This window comes from Sorex araneus, chromosome 9, assembly GCF_027595985.1.
Source record: "Sorex araneus isolate mSorAra2 chromosome 9, mSorAra2.pri, whole genome shotgun sequence".
NCBI lineage: Eukaryota > Metazoa > Chordata > Mammalia > Eulipotyphla > Soricidae > Sorex > Sorex araneus.
This window is the reverse complement of record NC_073310.1, coordinates 44,910,625-44,928,581: the sequence shown is the minus strand read 5'-3', so window position 1 is coordinate 44,928,581 and position 17,957 is coordinate 44,910,625. Positions and strand designations below refer to the sequence as shown.

At 57.5% G+C, this 17,957-nt stretch overlaps 1 protein-coding gene across 1 annotated transcript in view; it reads left to right on the top strand.

Moving 5' to 3' along the window:
* The first annotated feature begins 1,968 nt into the window (after positions 1–1,968).
* The window catches only part of CAPN2 (calpain 2), a 56,298-nt gene continuing 40,309 nt past the window's right edge, over positions 1,969–17,957 (top strand). Inside the window, exons 1-2 of the mRNA XM_004605413.2 lie at positions 1,969–2,265; positions 7,525–7,594. Of these exons, the coding sequence (XP_004605470.1) occupies positions 2,029–2,265; positions 7,525–7,594 (307 nt within the window). The 5' untranslated portion in view covers positions 1,969–2,028. The remainder of the gene's footprint in view (positions 2,266–7,524; positions 7,595–17,957) is intronic.

Below are 17,957 nucleotides of genomic sequence, written 5' to 3'. Positions count from 1 at the left end.
GCAGAGGAGCACAACTTAGCCTGCTTGACATGGATTCTCCCTAGCAAAGGGTTCTGTCTTTCAGGCCACACTTGCAGGCACACACCCGTTTCTCTGCACCTGAGCTGACACTCTGGCGACTGCCTAATGGGGAAGCACTGTGGCCCCTACCCCAGGCATCCTTCTATATGCTCCAGCCACGTGGAATCAGTCTTCCCTGTTGAATTTGCGTTTCCGATTAACAGCTAGCCCTTTTTTTAAGTGAAAGTCTATGCAAAAATTAAACTCCCAGAGGCTGAGAACCTCTGTTGCACCTTTGACTCCTTGGGAAATGTGGCTAAGCCCCCAGGTGCTATATTCCACTGCTGTAAACTGGGGTGACTGAGAGGATTCCTGAGGGAACAATGTACAGCCTTTAGGAGAGCGTCGGGGCCCCAAGTGATGGCAGCTATTTTCGTCTCTTAGATTCCACTTCCTGAACTACTGACTCACAGGGTGTTTCCTGGAGAGCCGCAGAGCTGGCCTGGGGCTCCACAGAGTATCCAGGCAGCCTAAAATTAAAACAGGGGCCAAGTAGAGAGCTGCATGGGGAACCAGGAGTCGCAACTTGGGGAGCATCATTTGGGGTAGAAACACACAATGTGTCCCGAGGAGAAACAAAAAGCCAATGTTCGTTTTGTTTGATTTTGGGGGTGGGCCACACCCAGCTGTGCTCGGGGCTGACTCCTGGGTGGCTGGGAGTACCTCAGGGGATGCCGGGGATAGAACCCAGGTCCGGTGCTGCGAGACAGCACTCTCCCGGCTGTACTATGGCTCTGACCCCAAAAGGTCCATGCTCCCACAGAAAGGAAGGAGGTCACTAGTGCCAAAGAGGGTGTCGTTGCTCCGTTTTGCAGGTCAGTCAACCAAAGGGGCCCCAAGCTGAGAGTCCACTCTGGTCTGGGAGGTAAGGCAGTTCCTCCCAAGTGCCACCTAGAACTTTCATTCGTCTCCAGATTCCTCTCTTCTTCAGTGCGCTCCCAACCCGTCACCCCCCACCCCCACCCCCTCCACGCCCAAGCCTGCTGGTGGAGTCTTCACAGCTCTAGTTCTCTATGCTCACAGGAGCTCACCCACTCCAGCTCCCGCTCAGACGCACACTCGGTGCCCTGCGGCCAGCACAGCCCGCTGTGGCAAGGGGCATCCCTGCATGGAGGCATCCCAGCAGAAGGATGCAGGGCTGTGCGGGGTGGGGGGGAGTGACTGGGGGTGGGGGGGCAGCCTGCAGGGACCCTCACCCTGGCAAAGCAGGATCCCCTATGCCCCACCACGGGGCTACCTTGTCAATCAGCCATTCAGCCATTCATTGTAGCTTCAGTTGATTTATTCATTCACTTTTAACTTAATTGATTCATTCATTTTAACTTTATTTATTTTCCTTTTTATTTCTGTGGGAGTGGGAGGTTGGAGCCTCCCCCACACCCCCTCGGGGTGCAGGGCCTATTCCTGGCTCTGCACTCAGGGGTCATTCCTGGTGAGTGCGGGTTCCTGGTGGGTGCAGGGAGATCATACGAGGTGTCAGGGGCCGAACCCAGGTCAACCGCGCCCAAGGCAAACGCTCTACCCGCTGACTGTTATTGCTCCGTCTCCAATTTCATTTGTGCTTATTTTTTTTTATTTCTTTTTTTTTTTTTCTCTAAGCAGCTTTAAGAAAAGAAAAGCCGGACTTTAGGAACCGTGGTTGCAACGGTTCGGACACGGGTGGCCTCCGTGGACAGCCGCTGCACTGGACTCCGTTTGCAAATGGCTCCACTCGTGTCCACGGGCAGGCTGGGCCCGGGCCGGGCCGTCCGCAGGGGGCAGCAGCGTCCGGGCCGGGCCGGGCGGCGCAGGCCGCGCCGAGGCCACACCCCGGCAGGCGCGCGCTGGGGGCTGAACCAGCGGCCCCGCGCGGCGCAGTCCCGTTGCGGAGCCGGCCCTGCCCGCGCCCCGCCCGCGCCCTGCCCCGCGCCCTGCCCCGCGCCCTGCCCCGCGCCCTGCCCCGCGCGAGCACACCCCGAGCCGGGCACCATGGCGGGCATCGCGGCCAAGCTGCTGAAGGACCGCGAGGCTGCCGAGGGGCTGGGCTCGCACGAGCGGGCCATCAAGTACCTCAACCAGGACTACGAGCAGCTGCGGGACGAGTGCCTGGAAGCGGGGACGCTGTTCCAGGACCCCTCCTTCCCGGCCGTCCCGTCGGCCCTGGGCTTCAAGGAGCTGGGGCCGCACTCCAGCAAGACCCGCGGCATCGAGTGGAAGCGGCCCACGGTAGGACGCGCGGGCAGGATGCCCGGGCGGGGCGGGGGCGGCGCGCGGGCGCTGCGGGGAGGGAGGGCGCGGCGCGTTCCCTACGAGGGGCCGCGCGCCCCCGTCCCCCCACCCCGTAGTGTGCTGGGTGCCCGCGGCCACTGGGGCTCCGGCCTGGCCCCTCTGGCGCCCTCGGGCACACGCCGCCGTAGCAGGGGCCGGAGACGCACAAGGTCCTCCAAATCAGGGAGTGAGTGGCCTCTGCAGTTCTCCAAAACTTGGGGTGACGTGGGAAGCCTGGGGAAACTTTTTCTGGGACCCCAGCGGGGAGCGAACAGGAGAGGGGAGGAGGCTTGCTGGGCAGTTCCTGTCCAGGAAGAGTGTGTCCTGCTCCGGACTGCTTCGGGAGGGGGTGAGTCCCCCGCCTCGGTGACTAAGGATCGGCTCCTGCAGTCCCAGGATTTCTTCAACCAGAGTTTCTTGTTTATTTTCCCCAGTGGGAGCTGGTGATTATACAAAGGGCAGGGGGCATGCTGCCAGGCTCAATTCCTCCTCCTCCTCATTCCACAAGCCTGTAATCTTCTCCCTGAATCCGTGGGCTTCCTTATCGTGCCCAGGGTCTCTGTCTGTCCAGACCCTCAGCACCCAGGAACCGTCCCTCCCTAACTAGGGGTCCATTGCATTACTCTGGGCACCAGCAGGACTTCCCTCACTGAACCTATACCAGGTAACAGTGCCAGCCAGTTAGCTTGTACGGAACAAGGATTGATCGCTGCCCCATTCCACTCCTCCGAGCCTTGGGGAGCACCTAGTGCTACCCCGAACCCTTGGCAGTAGCAGGTGCAAAGGTGCAACCCATCCAGGGCCCTTCCTCCTTCTCTCGCTTCCTGCCCACTTCCCTTCTCTTCTTCTTCCTCTCCTTCCTTCCTTCCTTCCTTCCTTCCTTCCTTCCTTCCTTCCTTCCTTCCTTCCTTCCTTCCTTCCTTCCTTCCTTCCTTCCTTCCTTCCTATTGTTTTGTTGGGGGTGGGGGCAAACCTGGCCCCCACATGGGTCGCTCCTGGTTTTGTGCTTTCCTGAGTGATCCCCTCACTTCTGGGCAGGCTCCAGGAACCATATGCAGTATCACTGTATCACTGTCAGCCCGTTGCTCATCGATTTGCTCGAGCGGGCACCAGTAACGTCTCCACTGTGAGACTTGTTAGGTAGCAGAGATAAATCAGAGTCGGCTGAGCACAAGGCAAACACCATGAGCTCATTTCTTTCCCACCTGCTGCGAGGTCCTGGGAGAGCCGTGGACTCTCTCTGCATCTGCGTCTTCACTAACAGAGGGAGAGGCGGGATGTTCTCCCCTCGGCCCGGCTCACTGGCCCAACCACCTGGCAGTTTCTCACGGGCACCAGCGCTCCCCTGCCTCAGACTGTCTTCCAGCAGAGACGTACTTGCCTGGATTTCTGGGGTCTGACTCATGCTCAGTCTTTGGGACTTTGTCCAGTCTATTCATTCCAAGAACTTTGGGCCCTCCCTGACCAGTCTTAGCATTCTCCTTTCCCATCTTATTTTTCTGTGTCACCAAACCCTCTAATGTCTTTCCTAGTGCTGTCCCAGTTTATACTTAGTTGCCTGTCTTCATCCCACTGAACCCCAGGCGCCTGGTGTGCGTCATCTGTTGATATGCCCCCAGAGATGGTCCTGGTGTGTTTCATTCATGCAGTCAGCAGTGAATAGCCAATGTCTGGTGTATTCCAGACACTGTTGAAAATGCTGAGGCTGCGACCACAGTGGTAAGTTGTTCGTAACACGAGTGAATGAATGAATGAGTGAATGAATGAATTGCAGGGCTCCGATGAGCCTCAAATTAAATTAGGTTCGTTTGAGTCTCATGACTGTAAAAAATAAGCAGAGGTAGTCACCTTCCTTTTATAGTTTGCTAAGAGAATTTCTATATTCCTTCTTTTGTTGACTTCATAAACCTCTCTGGGGCCCCTCTGGGCACGAGGCATGTAGTTTCTGTTTCTGAAGGCCCGGAGGGCTGGCACGGGGAGGTCATCAAGTTACCAGCAGGGAAGTGCCCTGCGTACATCAGGATAGCGGGCCGGGGCTGTTTAGAACAGGACAGTCATGTGGCACCCCACCAGTGAGCAAGGTGGCTCTTACATGCCCATTCCCAGGTGAAGAAATGGAGACTCCTAGGAAATGTCGTCTCTGACAGGTGTCCAGAGCAGAGCCCAGATGCATCCTGTCCTGGGGGTCTAGAACTGGAAACTTACAGCTGTCCCCATATCACCTGCTGGGGCCGAGGTCAGGCAGGAGGCCTAGAAATGCCCCCTGGACTTGGACATCGCAGGTCTAAGCAGGGTGGCTTGAGGAGGGAAGAGGCTGTGGTGGCCACGTAAGGGAGCGGGAGGAAGGCAGGGCTCAATTCACTGCAGCCAGGCACCTGGCCAGAAAGAGGGACCGGGGTTTGGGAGACTTTTTTTTTAGAGGTGGAGCAACTTGTATGTGTTCTCTGGGTTGTCATCTGGGGAGGCAGGACCCCAAGGCATAGGCATAGAGGAGCGAGTGAGGTAGGTCCCGGTGAGGGGGAAGTAGGGGCCACGGGAGAGAAGCTCCCGGCTGGACAGTGGGCTGAGGGGAAGTAGCCGAAGTCCCCAGGAGCCCCTCAGTGCTGCCAGCCACAGTGGGGAGAAAGCCAGTACTGTCAGGTGGAAGTGTAAAGGCCACCCGTCCACTTTTTCCCAAGACTACCAGTGTCTGGCGGTTTATGATTGGCTTATACGCCCAGCCTCAAAGATGCTGCCTGGAGCTCACAAGTATCGACCCCTGCCCTCCCCCCCCCCCCCGCCAACAAGAGGAAGACATTTAGGAGTGGTGACGTGCTTCCTGGGACATGGGTGCAGAGTTACTGCATCACCCCCCAGAACAGCCTTCCTGGCGGGTGCCTTTGGCATTACCCCCGCCATCGTGGAGACGCAGAAGCAGGCTGAACTTGATCAGGGTCAGCGAGCCGAGAGACGAGGCAGAACCAGGACGGTCTGAAGTCCAGCGCCAGCAGGTGTGCAAACCTAGCTCTGCCTCGAGGTGTTTCCTTGGCACATTCCATATTTCCTTTAGCACTACTCCCTCCCTCCCCCTGCCCCCCCCCCAAGCTGAGTCCTGGGATCTGCTTTCTGCAGCATCTCAGTCCCATTGCAGAGGGCACCATCCTGGCTTTTGCCTTCTTTGGAGAGGCTGCCAAAGACATGAGCAAATTTCTGAAATCTAATGGAAAAATCCTTCTGGGGGAAGTGGCTGGCTGAGGACTGTCGATATGATGCTAGGACGCCCAGCCCCAAGCTCTGCTCATTCCGTCCACTCAGTGAGTGCTTGGCTGGCAGGCTGAGGCAGAGTTCGCCTGCCTCAGCACAAGAGTGATTTCATTGTTCCTGCTATCACCCATGGGAGCCTCGAGAGCCAGGGGTGGGGAATGTGAAGAATTTGCTCCACGACACTGTGGCTCCCACAGAAGCTTCCAGAGCTGAAGCCAGATGGTCAGGGACTAGCTCCAGGTTTCATTCAGAAAAAACATCTGTCGGGCTGAGAGATAGTACAGGGGTGAAGGATTTGCCTTGCACTCCCAGGTTTGATACCCATCGCACATGGACCCCGGCGCCAAGCCAGGAGTGATCCCTGAGCACAGAGGCAGGAGTAAGTCCTGAGTACCACCAGGCTGTGGCCCAGTAACTTCCCCCCAAAACATGGGCTAGACAAAGGATGCTTGGAGGGCCCACTCGGGATGGGAGATGCGTACTGAAGTAGACTATAGACCGATCATGATGGCCACTTATTACCTATATTGCAAACCATAACACCTAAAAGGTGAGAGACTAAAAGCGAATGTGCCTGCCACAGAGATGGGGGTGGGTGATGGAGGTGTGAGGGGGTGATGGAGGGATACTGGGAACATTGGTGGTGGAGAATGGGCACTGGTGGAGGGATGGTACTCGATCATTGTATGACTGAAATGTAATCACAAAAGTGTGTAAGTCTATAGTTGTATCTCACGGTGTTTCATTAAAAATTTTTTTTAAAAAGTCAAAATATGGGCTAGAGTGATAGTATGGTGGATAGGATGTTTGCCTTGCACATGGCCAACCTTGGTTTGAACCCTGGCATCCCATATGGTCCCCCAAGCAACACCAGGAGTAATTCCTGAGTGCAGAGCTAGGAGTAACCCCTGAGCTTTTTAGGTGTGACCCAAAAAGAAAAAAAAAAGAACATCCCCCAAAATAGAAAGAAAGGAAGGACAAGTTCCTGCCATAGAGAGGGCCGTGCACAGGGGCTGGAGTATCTCGAACCCCAGGGGGTTTGCCCTGATGCAGGACGCCCAGGTTTTAGCCCTGACTCAGGCTGTGGCTTTGGGGTGGAGCCCTTTAGGACCAGGAAGCACACTCCGAGGGCCGCTGCTGAAAGGGCCACAGGTCAGCTCCCATCGGCTGCTGTGGGACCCGCCCGAGGGCCTGACCGGGGAAGGCTGTAGCTGGAGTGGAAGGGGGGGTTAGATGTACCAGTGACTTATGAGCAGAGGAGCCAGGGACACAGGCCTGCTCCCCGACCCGTCAGATGGGGCACAGCAGCCACCTGTGGCCAGGAGAGGGCTGTGGGTGGCACTGTGCTGGGCACAGTTTAGATAGGCAGCTGTGACGGAAGCTCCAAGTGTTGTGAGCTGGTAGGGAAGGCCGAAGGCCAGCCTCCTGCTCCCAAGAAATATTGTTAGGAACCCAGTGATGAAATGCCACAGAAGGCTAAACTGAAGAGTCCAGATCCTCTGGGACTTAGAACCGCAGGGATGAATGAGGGCTGTGCGTGATGGAGGGCTTCCTGGAGGAGGTGGCAATGGTTCTTGAAAGTAGTAAGACATGGCGAAGGAGAACAGGGTCGGGAAGGGTCAACTCCTCTCTGGGTTAAGCAGCGCACCTACAGGCACAGAGGAGAGGAGCGAGCGCCACAGGGCCCTGCCTGGGCATGGACCGTCTCAGGGTCTGGCAGGGAAGGCTGACTTGGTGCTGCCGTGGCCCCAGGAAGGAAGCCCGTGAAGGTAGTTTGGCATGTGGGGAGCCCCGTGATGGCCCTGTTAGCTGGGAGTATCTGTGCGCGTCCTCCCCACTCCTCACCAGGACCCCCAGAGCGGGGTTTAGTGGGGGGAGGGGGGCTAAGGGAAACTCTCCCTAGGGGGGCGGGGAGGCGGAACCGAGCGAGCGCCCGGAGGGGTCGCTGACACGGCCTGTGACTCTCGCCCTCAGGAGATCTGCGAGGACCCCCAGTTCATCCTCGGAGGAGCCACCCGAACCGACATCTGCCAGGGAGCCCTGGGTGAGTGTGGGCGGCGGCTCGCACCGGGCGGGTTTGTCCACGGGGCTCTGCGTGCCGACCTCCCTTCCGAGCAGCTTGGCCTTCTAGAAGCTTCCTGCAGTTTCTGGTCCTCTGTGCGTGGCATCCTGGTGCACAGCCATCCTGAGCTCCCTCTTTACACCTGCAAAGGTTTCCCTGCTGGGGGACACCCCCCACCAAGGGACTGGGATTCCAGCCAGCCTTGGCTCTGCTCCTCCGGCCCATGACAACAGCGGGGCTCGGGGAGACTCCCCTGGGCTGAGTCACCGGCTCTCTGGGGTGGGGCACAGGGGTTGGTGACTCAGTGGCAGGAAGAGGAAGCCCCAGTGTGTGCAGGGAGGCCCCCCGCCCCGGCAAGTGCTGGGAAGGGTTGCTCGCTTGCTCACTCACTCGCTCGCCCATTTCTCCTGCTGGAATCTTTGAGAAGCTGCTTGCACATGAGCTGAGGGAGCCCACAGGGAACCTCAAGCCATTTGCCTCTGGCAACAAGCCCCCCGAGAACGGGGTGGGGGCGGGGAGCACTGTTTTCCCACTTTGATTCAGAAACTCCCCCCAGTTTCTGGGAAAGTCTCAGTAGTGCCCGGCTTGCTCTGTTATTCTCAGATTCTCATAGACTCCACCCTTGTTTTTGTTTGTTTTAAGTTCATAGCACGGCAGAGCCTGGCAAGCTCCCTGTGGCGTATTCCATATGCCAAAAACAGTAACAACAAGTCTCACCACGGAGACGTTACTGGTGCCCGCTCGAGCAAATTGATGAACAAAGGGACAACAGTGCTACAGTGCTACGTTCATAACAAATATGGGCCGCTGGTTGATGGGAGCAGGTTATTTGCTTGGATTCTTGTTTCCCACCGTCAGCTCCAATTCACTCCCCAGTGACAAAACTGATTCCTAGGGGCTGGAGCAATAGCACAGTGAGTAGGGTGTGTGCCTTGCACTCGGCCGATCTGAGTTCAATCCCTGGGATCCCATATGGTCCCTGAGCACTGCCAGGAGTAATTCCTGAGTGCAGAGCCAGGAGCAACCCCTGTGCATCGCCGGGTGTGACCCAAAAAGAAAAAAAAAACCTGATTCCTAGGTGACAGAGTCGGCGGGCAGGAACAGAAGCCCCTTTCCTGACCCCCCCACCTCAAGGCTCTGGCAGGAAGGGAATAGCTGGCCCCGCCTGGCAGCTGAGTGACGGCTCCCCGCCCAGTGCTAGGCTATGCAGAAGGCCCGTGGCGTGCTTATTCCCATTTGAGGGGTGAGAGCACTCACTGAGGTCCTGGGAGTCACCTGTCCAAGATTCCTGCACAGCTGAAGTCAGGCTGGGGTGCACATGCAGCCTAGGGCCTGGGTGTGACCCCCCAAACTAGGCTCCCCGAGCAGGGGGCATGGAAAAAAAAATTCTCAGCCCCTGAGGGACACTAAGGCAGCTGAGAACATGCGGGCAAAGGGGTGTGAGTGCAGCCCCTGGCAGATTCCCGGAATGCCGAGTTCATTCCTACCTGCGCATTCCTGCCACACCTCCACTTCCAGCTTCCCTCCCTCCCCCAGAGAGCAGAGCTGCCCAGAATCTTCCGGGGTGGGGGGAAGAGGGTGGAAAAGGAGCAGCTAAATGGAGCTGGATGCCCCTGGGGACTCGGACCTGCCTTGGGAGCGTTGGAGAGTTTAAAGACAAACACAACAGCTGTTACAGACTTTGCTGTGGAATTCACTCCACGCCTGCGTTGAGCAGCCACTTCAGAGTCGGCCCACAGTTTAAGGGGCAAATTGCAAACTAGCACCTACGGGCTCTACGTCCTGCTCAGGTCCTCCCAGGCCATTTGGAGGGGACAGAGGCAAAGCTGGCATTCCGCTGGTCAGTTGCCCGTGAAGGGGCCTCAGTCGAATGGAAACAAGATGGACGGTTAAATCCTTTTAAGGCTTCCCAGTATCGGGTCAGCAGTAATGTCGAAGCGTTTCTGTATCGTTTTGGCCGTTTAGTTCTCTTGGCCTTTGATCTCGGAGAATCCTGGTTAGGTGAACATCTGTGAGGTGGTTCGAGTTGAACGCTCACCTTTGTTCGGACATCTGGGCATAGGGTGGAGATGGCGCATGGCCATCACCAAGTCCCAGCAGGTTTGGAAGCATCAGGGATGGTTTGTGGCAGCAGCCCCTGCCCCCTTGAGCCCCTTGGGACTCACCTCTCCGCCCGGCAGCTCTGGGTGAGTCAACACGCAGACTCCGTTTCTCCAAATACTGGAGGGGGCGTGGGAGACAGCACAGGGGTGAGGCTTACAGATCTATCCAGAGCACTGCATGGGGTCTCCTGGGCACAGAGCTAGGAATAGCCCCAGAGCACTGCTGGATGAGACCCAAACACCCCCATCAGAAAGTAATCGTCCAAGAGCCCCGACCTCATGACCCCTGTGTCCTGCTCCCTTCCCGAGATGCAGGTTTAGGGCACACGGGGTGGAAAGCTGCAGACGCAATGCGTTTTCTGTCCTTGGCTTTGGACATTCCCCAAAGCCTGTCTGTGGCCTTTACGGCTCTACTCAAAGCCTCAGTCGACCTCAGCAGACCAAGTTTGTGCCAACGTGAAGAAAAATCCTTTTGTCCTGGGACGGGCTCCATCAGACTCAGTCACTGCTGGGGACGCCCTGTTCCACGCGGGTGGGGGGCCCGGGGACACTGAAAAGCGGCTGCTACTACTGGTTTCCCATTGGCCACTGCTGAGCTGGCTCCAGGCCTCAAGCCCCTCCGTCCCGCCCCCTACACATACCTGCCCCCAGTCCTGGGCTCCCCCGGCAGCTGGGGCGGCCATAAACTCCACTTCATTGTAACCTGCCAGTTGTTCTCTAAGCCTCACAAAAGTAGATGAGCTTTTTGGCTCAGGTTCGAGAGCTCAGACACTGACTGGAAGTGTCGGGTTTCGAGGGGCCCCTTCCCACAGCCCAGCTCAGTGGTGGCGTGGGGGGAAGGGCCGTGGAAGTTTCTAGCTCCCTACGACCCCCCGAAGAGCAGCCTGGCCGGTGAGTGAGCAGGCCACTCAAGCTCACTGGGACTGTTTCCTGCTCGGGAGCTGGGACGCATGGTCCTGCCTGCCCAGGCCTGTGGTGGAAATTGAGGGTAATTCAAGCGCACTGCCTAGAGAGAGGACAGCGGGGACGGCACCTGCCTTACAGGAGACCAGCCTCGGCTCCGTCCCCGGCCCCACAGGTGGTCTCCCGGGTACCACCAGGAGTGATCCTTGAGCACAGACCCCTGAGCACTGCAAGGGGTGCAGGTGGGAGGAAGGACAGGTAAACTCAGGGCTAGAGAGATAGTACAGGGGATAAAGTACTTTCCTTGCATGCCACCATACCTGGTTTGATCCCGGGCACTGCATATGGTCTGAGCACCACCAGGAATAGTCCCTTAGAGGGGAGCGTGGTACGAGGACAGCCATGTGTGGCCCAGAAACAAACAGGCAAACAGACAGGCAAACCAGGACCAGGGAGACAGTATGTGGAGATGTGGAGTAAGGGGTCCCTTGCAGGTGGCGGACTCCAGTTTGATCCTCGGCACTGCTTAGGCCCCCCCAATCCCCACCTAGGGTCACTCATGATCACAGAGCCAGGAATAGTCCCTGAGCACTGCAGGGGGTGGCCCAAATCCCTCTAAAATTATTGTTATTATTATTATTATCATTATTTATTGAACCACCATGAGATACAGAGTTACAAAGCTGTTCATGATTGGGTTTCAGTCATACAGAGCTCCAACACCCATCCCTCCACCAGTGTACACTTCCCACCATCAATGTCCCCAGTTTCCTCCTGCCATTAAAATATTTTTTTTAAAGACAAGCAAATGATATCACCCTAAACAAATTTGGAGTCATAGTTATTACACAGCTGTGCTATGTGAAATGTGAAAAGCCTCTTTGCCTAATTGTGGAAGAGGAGGATAGGGTTGGAGCAATAGTACAGCGGGTAGGGTGCTTGCCTTGCATGCGGCCAACCCGGGTTCGATTCCGGGCATCTCAGATCCCCTGGGCACTGCTAGGAGTGATTCCTGAGTGCATAGCCAGGGATAATCCCTGAGCACTTCTGGGTGTGCCTCTACCCTGCCCAAGGGAGGAGAGAGAGAGAGAGAGAGAGAGAGAGAGAGAGAGAGAGAGAGAGAGAGAGAGAAAGAGAGAGTGTGAAGGTGTACACTCTTACAGTTTTACAGTGGGATCTTCTCACACCCTCCTCTCTGTGGGTGACAGGGAGACGCTGAAGTTTTCTCTTCGCAAATGTCAGCTCTTCGCTCATGTTATCAACTGTAGTCAGAGTCTCTCAGATCTTTATCTCCTAGTTTCTAGAATGTTTGCAGCCTTCTCTCAACCTCTTCCAGCTTCCCCAATTCTAAACTGTCTTCATCTAAAACTCTATCATTTTTTGCGCATCATTTCTACAATAGGTACATTTAAAAAAATCCCCTTTTATTTTTTAAACAGTTGTAGATGGTTGAAACATGGAGACAGTAATACAGAGAGAACCACCGCCCGCCCTTTTTGCCTACTAATATCTTACATCCGTGTGGCTCCGTGGCTCCAGTGAATGTGCCATTCTTGTCGCATCATCGTCAGCCAAGGCCACACGACTTAGACTCTCCCCACCCTCTGCGCTGTGCCAGCATCCCGCCCCGATCTCCACGTCCAGGGCCTTGCCCTGTCTCCGGCCTCGGCTGGGCAGTGTCTCCAGGCGCCTTGTGTTTGGGGACACTGAGTCTCGAGGAGCGCTAGGCTGGACTCTGCAGGGTGCCCTCGTGTAGGAGTCCGCAGTGTGTCGTTAGGAAAACAGAGGCCAGCCAGGCCCGGGCTTGCGGGCTGAATCCTTCCCTTCGCTGCCTCCCCGCCACCCTCTGCGCATGGTCCTGCCCCCGAGTGCCGCTTTCCCCCTCCTCTCTGGTTACAGTGCTCTGCTCCCGGGTGGCTCCGTGCTTCCCTCAGCCTCTGGGACCCTCGACCCGGGATGGGCATGGGCAGCTCAGCTGTGATGCCCACGGGGGTCTCTGGGGCCTACCCCACAGCCTGGACCCCCCCCCCAGGGGCTGTGGCCTCAAGACAGAGGCCTCACAGGAGGAGGAGGTGGAATCCTCCCCCTAAGAGAACCCCCAGCTCCGGCCCTCCTCTGCGTGCTGAAGTCACGGGGGCCCGGGTCGCGTGAGAGTGAGGCAGCAGTGAGGGGACTTTTGCTGCTGGCCATTTTGTTAAAGAAATGTCCCACCTGTGTTCGCCCTTTCAGCCTCCCCGCCCCCTGGCCTCAGTGGGTTGGCCCAGATGAGGGGGTGGGTCGACCTTTCTGTTACAGAGACATGACTGGAACAGATATGTAACAGATATGTCTGTGACTCTCTCTTGGGGAGATGAGAGGGAGGCCCACACACACACACAGAGCCAGGCCTGAGGCTGGTCCCTTTACGGGGCTTGATGGAGTCCCCTTGCCCAGCTCCGGACACCACAGGCTGCCGCATGGCGGAGCTCCACAGATGCCCCAAACACGCCACCTTCGGGCGAGGGGGCTGCAGGGGAGTGTGTCCGCCGGGCTGCACAGGATGCCGGAGTGCCCAACCCGCTCCCACGTCCTGGTGGGCCCCCAAGGTACAAAGGGCGAGAGGAAGAGCCGGTGCGCAGGGCCCGGGAGATGCTCAGTGGGTGGAGTGTGCGGAAGCCCAGGCTTGATCCCCAACACTGCACGGTGCCCTGAGCAGAGCACTGCCAGGAGTGACCCATGAGCACGAACCAGGAGTAGCTCCTGGGCACTATGACTGAAATAACACTGGTGTCAAGCAGTATCCATGGGAATGGGGTGGGTGGGGTGGGGGGATCGGGATCAGGACCAAAAGGGACTAGAGCAGAGATGGAAGCGGGGCTGGGAGAATGGGTTACGGAGCATCTCTTGCATGCCCCGACCTGGTTCAACCCTCAGTACAAGGTCCCCAAGCACCGATGGGGGGCCCAGGAAATCCTCAGCATGGTGGGGCCTGAGCAGCACCACATCCTGGGACTCTTACACTGAACCATTGGCCTCATTTGGCCCTGCTCCCCTCTCCCCCGGCCTCCGGAACTCGGAAGACAGAAGGGAGGGCAGGGGAGGAGAGGGAAAGGGAGAGGAGAGTAAAGATAAAGGGGAAGGGAGGGGTGGGGAGGGCAGTGGATGGGGAGGGCTGGGGAGAGGAGAGGAGGGCAGGGGAGAACAGCAGAGAGGAGAAGGGAGGGGAGGGAAGCAAAAGGCAGGACGAGGAGTGAGAGCAGCAGCGATGACTTCCCTGGCCCAGGGAGTGGCCCAGAGCAGGGTGGGTCCCCGCACTCAGATGTGAGGGTGACCCTCGCTGTCCTCCATGGCTTCTGCCTCCTTCCGGCAGCAGGGAGAGGGGCTCGGCCGGGTCACTGGCTCTTGCTCACAGCCTGTCCCGTGCCCTTGGCGAGCGGGGCTGGCATGTGGCAGGGGAGCCTCTCCCGAGGGGGGCGGGGGGCTTCCGGCAGGGGCGTCATGAGCAGCCATGAGGCAGGCATGGGGGGGGGCTTCTGTTCCCTCCCAGAGCCTGCCCCCTCCCCCCAGGGCTGCGCTGGTATGAAGCCACAGCGGGAAGGGGCACCTGTGGCGGAAGCAGCCACACAGGGAGGGGCGCGGTGGGCGGGCCTCCAGCCTCCTGCTGTACAAGGAGAAAGTGGAGAGGGGAATTACTGTGCCCCTGGGAGAGACGCCCCGACCCTCCCCCAGTGGAGCTCAGGGGGAGAGAAGCCTCCCCCACTTCTGCTGCGCCCCCAGAAGCTGCTGTCTCACCAGCTTCCCGGATCTGGGGAGCACAGCTCAGGTTCTCGGGTGCCCTGGGGACACAGTGACTGGGCGTCTGGGCTTGTTGGCAGTGTGCTGATGCTGGCATCTCTCCCTGACGGCTCTGCCCTTCCCGGGACACCCCCTACACCCCCCCCACACACACACACTCACACACTCACAGAGACATGCACACTCACACACACACACTCACTCACAGAGACATGCACACTCATACATACATACACACCACTCATACACATGCACACTCACAGAGAGATATGCACACCCACCACACACTCACAACATGCACACTCATACATTCATACCACACATACACTCACACACACACATACTCTCAGAGGCATGTACACTTATACACTCACACACACTCACACACCACACACAACCACACATACACTCACACAGAGGCATGTACACTCATATACTCACACACACATGCACACACATCGCACAGAATCTCACACATGCACTCACACACATGCACACACTGATAAACGTACACACATACATTCACACACCACACATACCACACATACACTCACACACAGAGGCATGTACACTCATACACTCACACACACATGCACTCACACCACACAGAATCTTACACATGCATTCACACACATGGACACACTGATACACATACACACCACACACAACCACACACACACACAGAGGCATGCACACACTGCATATGCATATACACAGTGACATACGTGCACACACTCACACACACCACCAGTCCCCACACACAATCTCACACACACATACTCTCCCATCCCCCCACATGCACACATATTCACAGATGTACACACCCCCCCCCACACACACACATGCACACATACTCACAATACATAAACACACCACCACACTCACACATACTCACCCGTCCCCAGTGACACACATAGGCACATAGCGGGGACCAACCCATGCAGCTGAACTCCGCCAGCCCACGCAGACACACGGAATACTCTGTGTGGCACAGTGCCCCCTGTGGCTAGTGCTGGAACTGCAGGCATGCCCTCCTTGAGGACAGCCTCTGAAGGGTGAGTGGGGGATTGGGACTTTCATTCACATGAGGCCTCCTGGGGTCCACCCAGCCCTCTGCCACATGCTTCCTGCAGGGCTGGAGGCTGGGTTAGCGGGGCTCTTGGATCTCTGCACCGTGTGCTTTGCAGCAGCTGAACTTCTCATACAGCGGCATGCGCTGGGGGGCAGAGTTTGGGGACACCCCGCCTTTGGGGAGCCGACTTGGAAGACCTGATTCTCACCTGCCACTCCCTGAGGCAGGGGGAGCCTGCCAGGTCCGATTCCACCCAGGGAGAGGTGCCAGGTTCTAGAAGAAGTAGTATAGCCACTGTTTCTGGAAGACATTGTGCCACCCTCTTGACTGATGACCACCGTCCTTCACCAGTGGGGTTCCCAGCCACTCAGACCCAGCCATGGCAGTTGGGGGAATACAGTTTTCTGGAACCTTCCAACACAGAGACTCAAGGAAGCTGTGGGGCTGATTGGGCCCATTTCAAGGCTCCCTGGTTCTGTTTGGTGACAATCTACCAGGTTCCATCCCCGGCACGACCTGGTCTCCTGAGGGCTGCTGGAAGTGGCCCCCAAACACTGCTGGGTATGGACCACAAGCCAAGAAATAAAAACAAGTCAGGCCGGAGAGATAGAGCAGGGAGGAGGCCCTTGCCTTCCATGCCACTGAGGCAGCTGCAATCCTGGTTTGAATCCCCGGCACCACCTATGGTCCCTCGGACATCGCCAGGGGTCACTTCTGAGCACAGAGCCAGGAATAGCCTCTGAGCATCAGCCCCTACGGTGATCCCCAAAACAACAAAATAAAAACCAGACACGCCAGTGAATGCCTCAGGGCTCTCAGTGCAGACCCTGAATGGGCAGAGTCTCACTTAATCTCCGTCCTCAGTCCTCTCCCCACTCCTGGCACCTGTGCCAGCCTGCCCTCTCCGTGTGCCTGGGCGTCTCTGCTCTTGACCTCCCTGACCCTGCAGGTGCTCTCACCTCCCAGCTGCTCAGGTCCAGGCCAAGCACCCCGACGCTACACTTCTCCCCTCTCTGCGCTGTTCAGACTTGAAAAGCTTTGTACCATCCATTCCCTCCAAGCTTTGGCTCTTTCTGCAGGGGAGAAGGGAAGCCCCCAGCTTCCCTGCAGCGTCCCAGGCCAGACAGACAATAGGGGGAGAGGATGTGGGTAGTGATGCTGCAGGGGGCGCTCTCCAAGGCCATGGATACTTCGGGGCCACAGCAGGGACCAGGGACGGGAGAAGGGCTGTGGGGGCGTCCAGGAGACGGAGGGGGGGCGGCCCATGGCGACAAGCGGTGACTCAGTACACAGGTGCTGTCTGATTACATGTTTGTGTGGCTTGGTTCCTCGGACGGGGTTATTTCTGGTAGGAGTCCGGATTCCGAGTAATCACGCTCATTTTCATTCGTCTGGCAGCTGACAGGGATGGGGAACGTTTCTCCCGAGCGGCAGGGCTGTGGCTGGCCTGGACTTGCAATAATCCACGTGAGAGCGAGGCCCTTCTGTCCGCTGAGGCCAACCCCGTGAACAAACAAGCCCGTGGGCAGGAGGGTCGCCCGCAGGTCAGGACGTAGGAGAAGAACAAACAACAGGGAGGGCTGCCCGTTGGGGCGCCAGGCTGATCCCGCCCCCCCCCCCCCCGTGCTGTCTGTCCTCTCTCCATGTTGGAGACCTTTTGCAGTTGGTATTTTAAAAAGATGTGCGTGTGCGGTGCTGGACAGACTGTGCGGGGATTCAGGCACAAGGCCTCCCTGGCACCAGACCTGGGTTTTGACCCCGGGTACTGACTGGTCTTCCAAGCATCACCAGGTGTGGCTCTGGTGGTCCCCACACCATGACACAACGTGACCACATCCTCAGGCTGGCTCTCTGAGCACTGCTTGAGAGGCCAAAAGTTAATTTAAAAGTGTGTGTGTGTCTGGGGGCTGGAGCGATAGCAGAGTGGGTAGGGTGTTTGCCTTGCACGCGGCTGACCGGGTTCGATTCCCAGCATCCCATATGGTCCCCTGAGCACCGCCAGGTGTAATTCCTGAGTGCATGAACCAGGAGTAACCCCTGTGCAGTGCCGGCTGTGACCCAAAAAGGAAAAAAAAAGTAAGTGTGTGTGTGTGTGTGTGTGTGTGTGAGAGAGAGAGAGAGAGAGAGAGAGAGAGAGAGAGAGAGAGGAGAGAGTGAGAGAGAGAGGAGAGTATGAGAGACTGTGTGTGTGTATGAAGGAGGAAAGTGTGAGAGAGAGACAGAGTGTGCGTGTATGTGACAGAAGTATGAATGAGAGAGACAGAGTGTTTGTGAGAGGCAGTGTGTGTGTGTGTGTGTGTATGTGACAGAGCATGAGTGAGAGACAGAGTGTATGCGTGAGGCAGAGTGTGTGCGTGTGAGAGACAGAGAGAGAGCGAGAGCACACACAAGCATGTGTGTGTGTGAGACTGGGGACAGGTACAGGTGCCGAAGCCACAGCAGGCCAGACGGGCGGGAGCCAGCACAGCCTGGATCTCTGCTCCCTCCGTGTGTG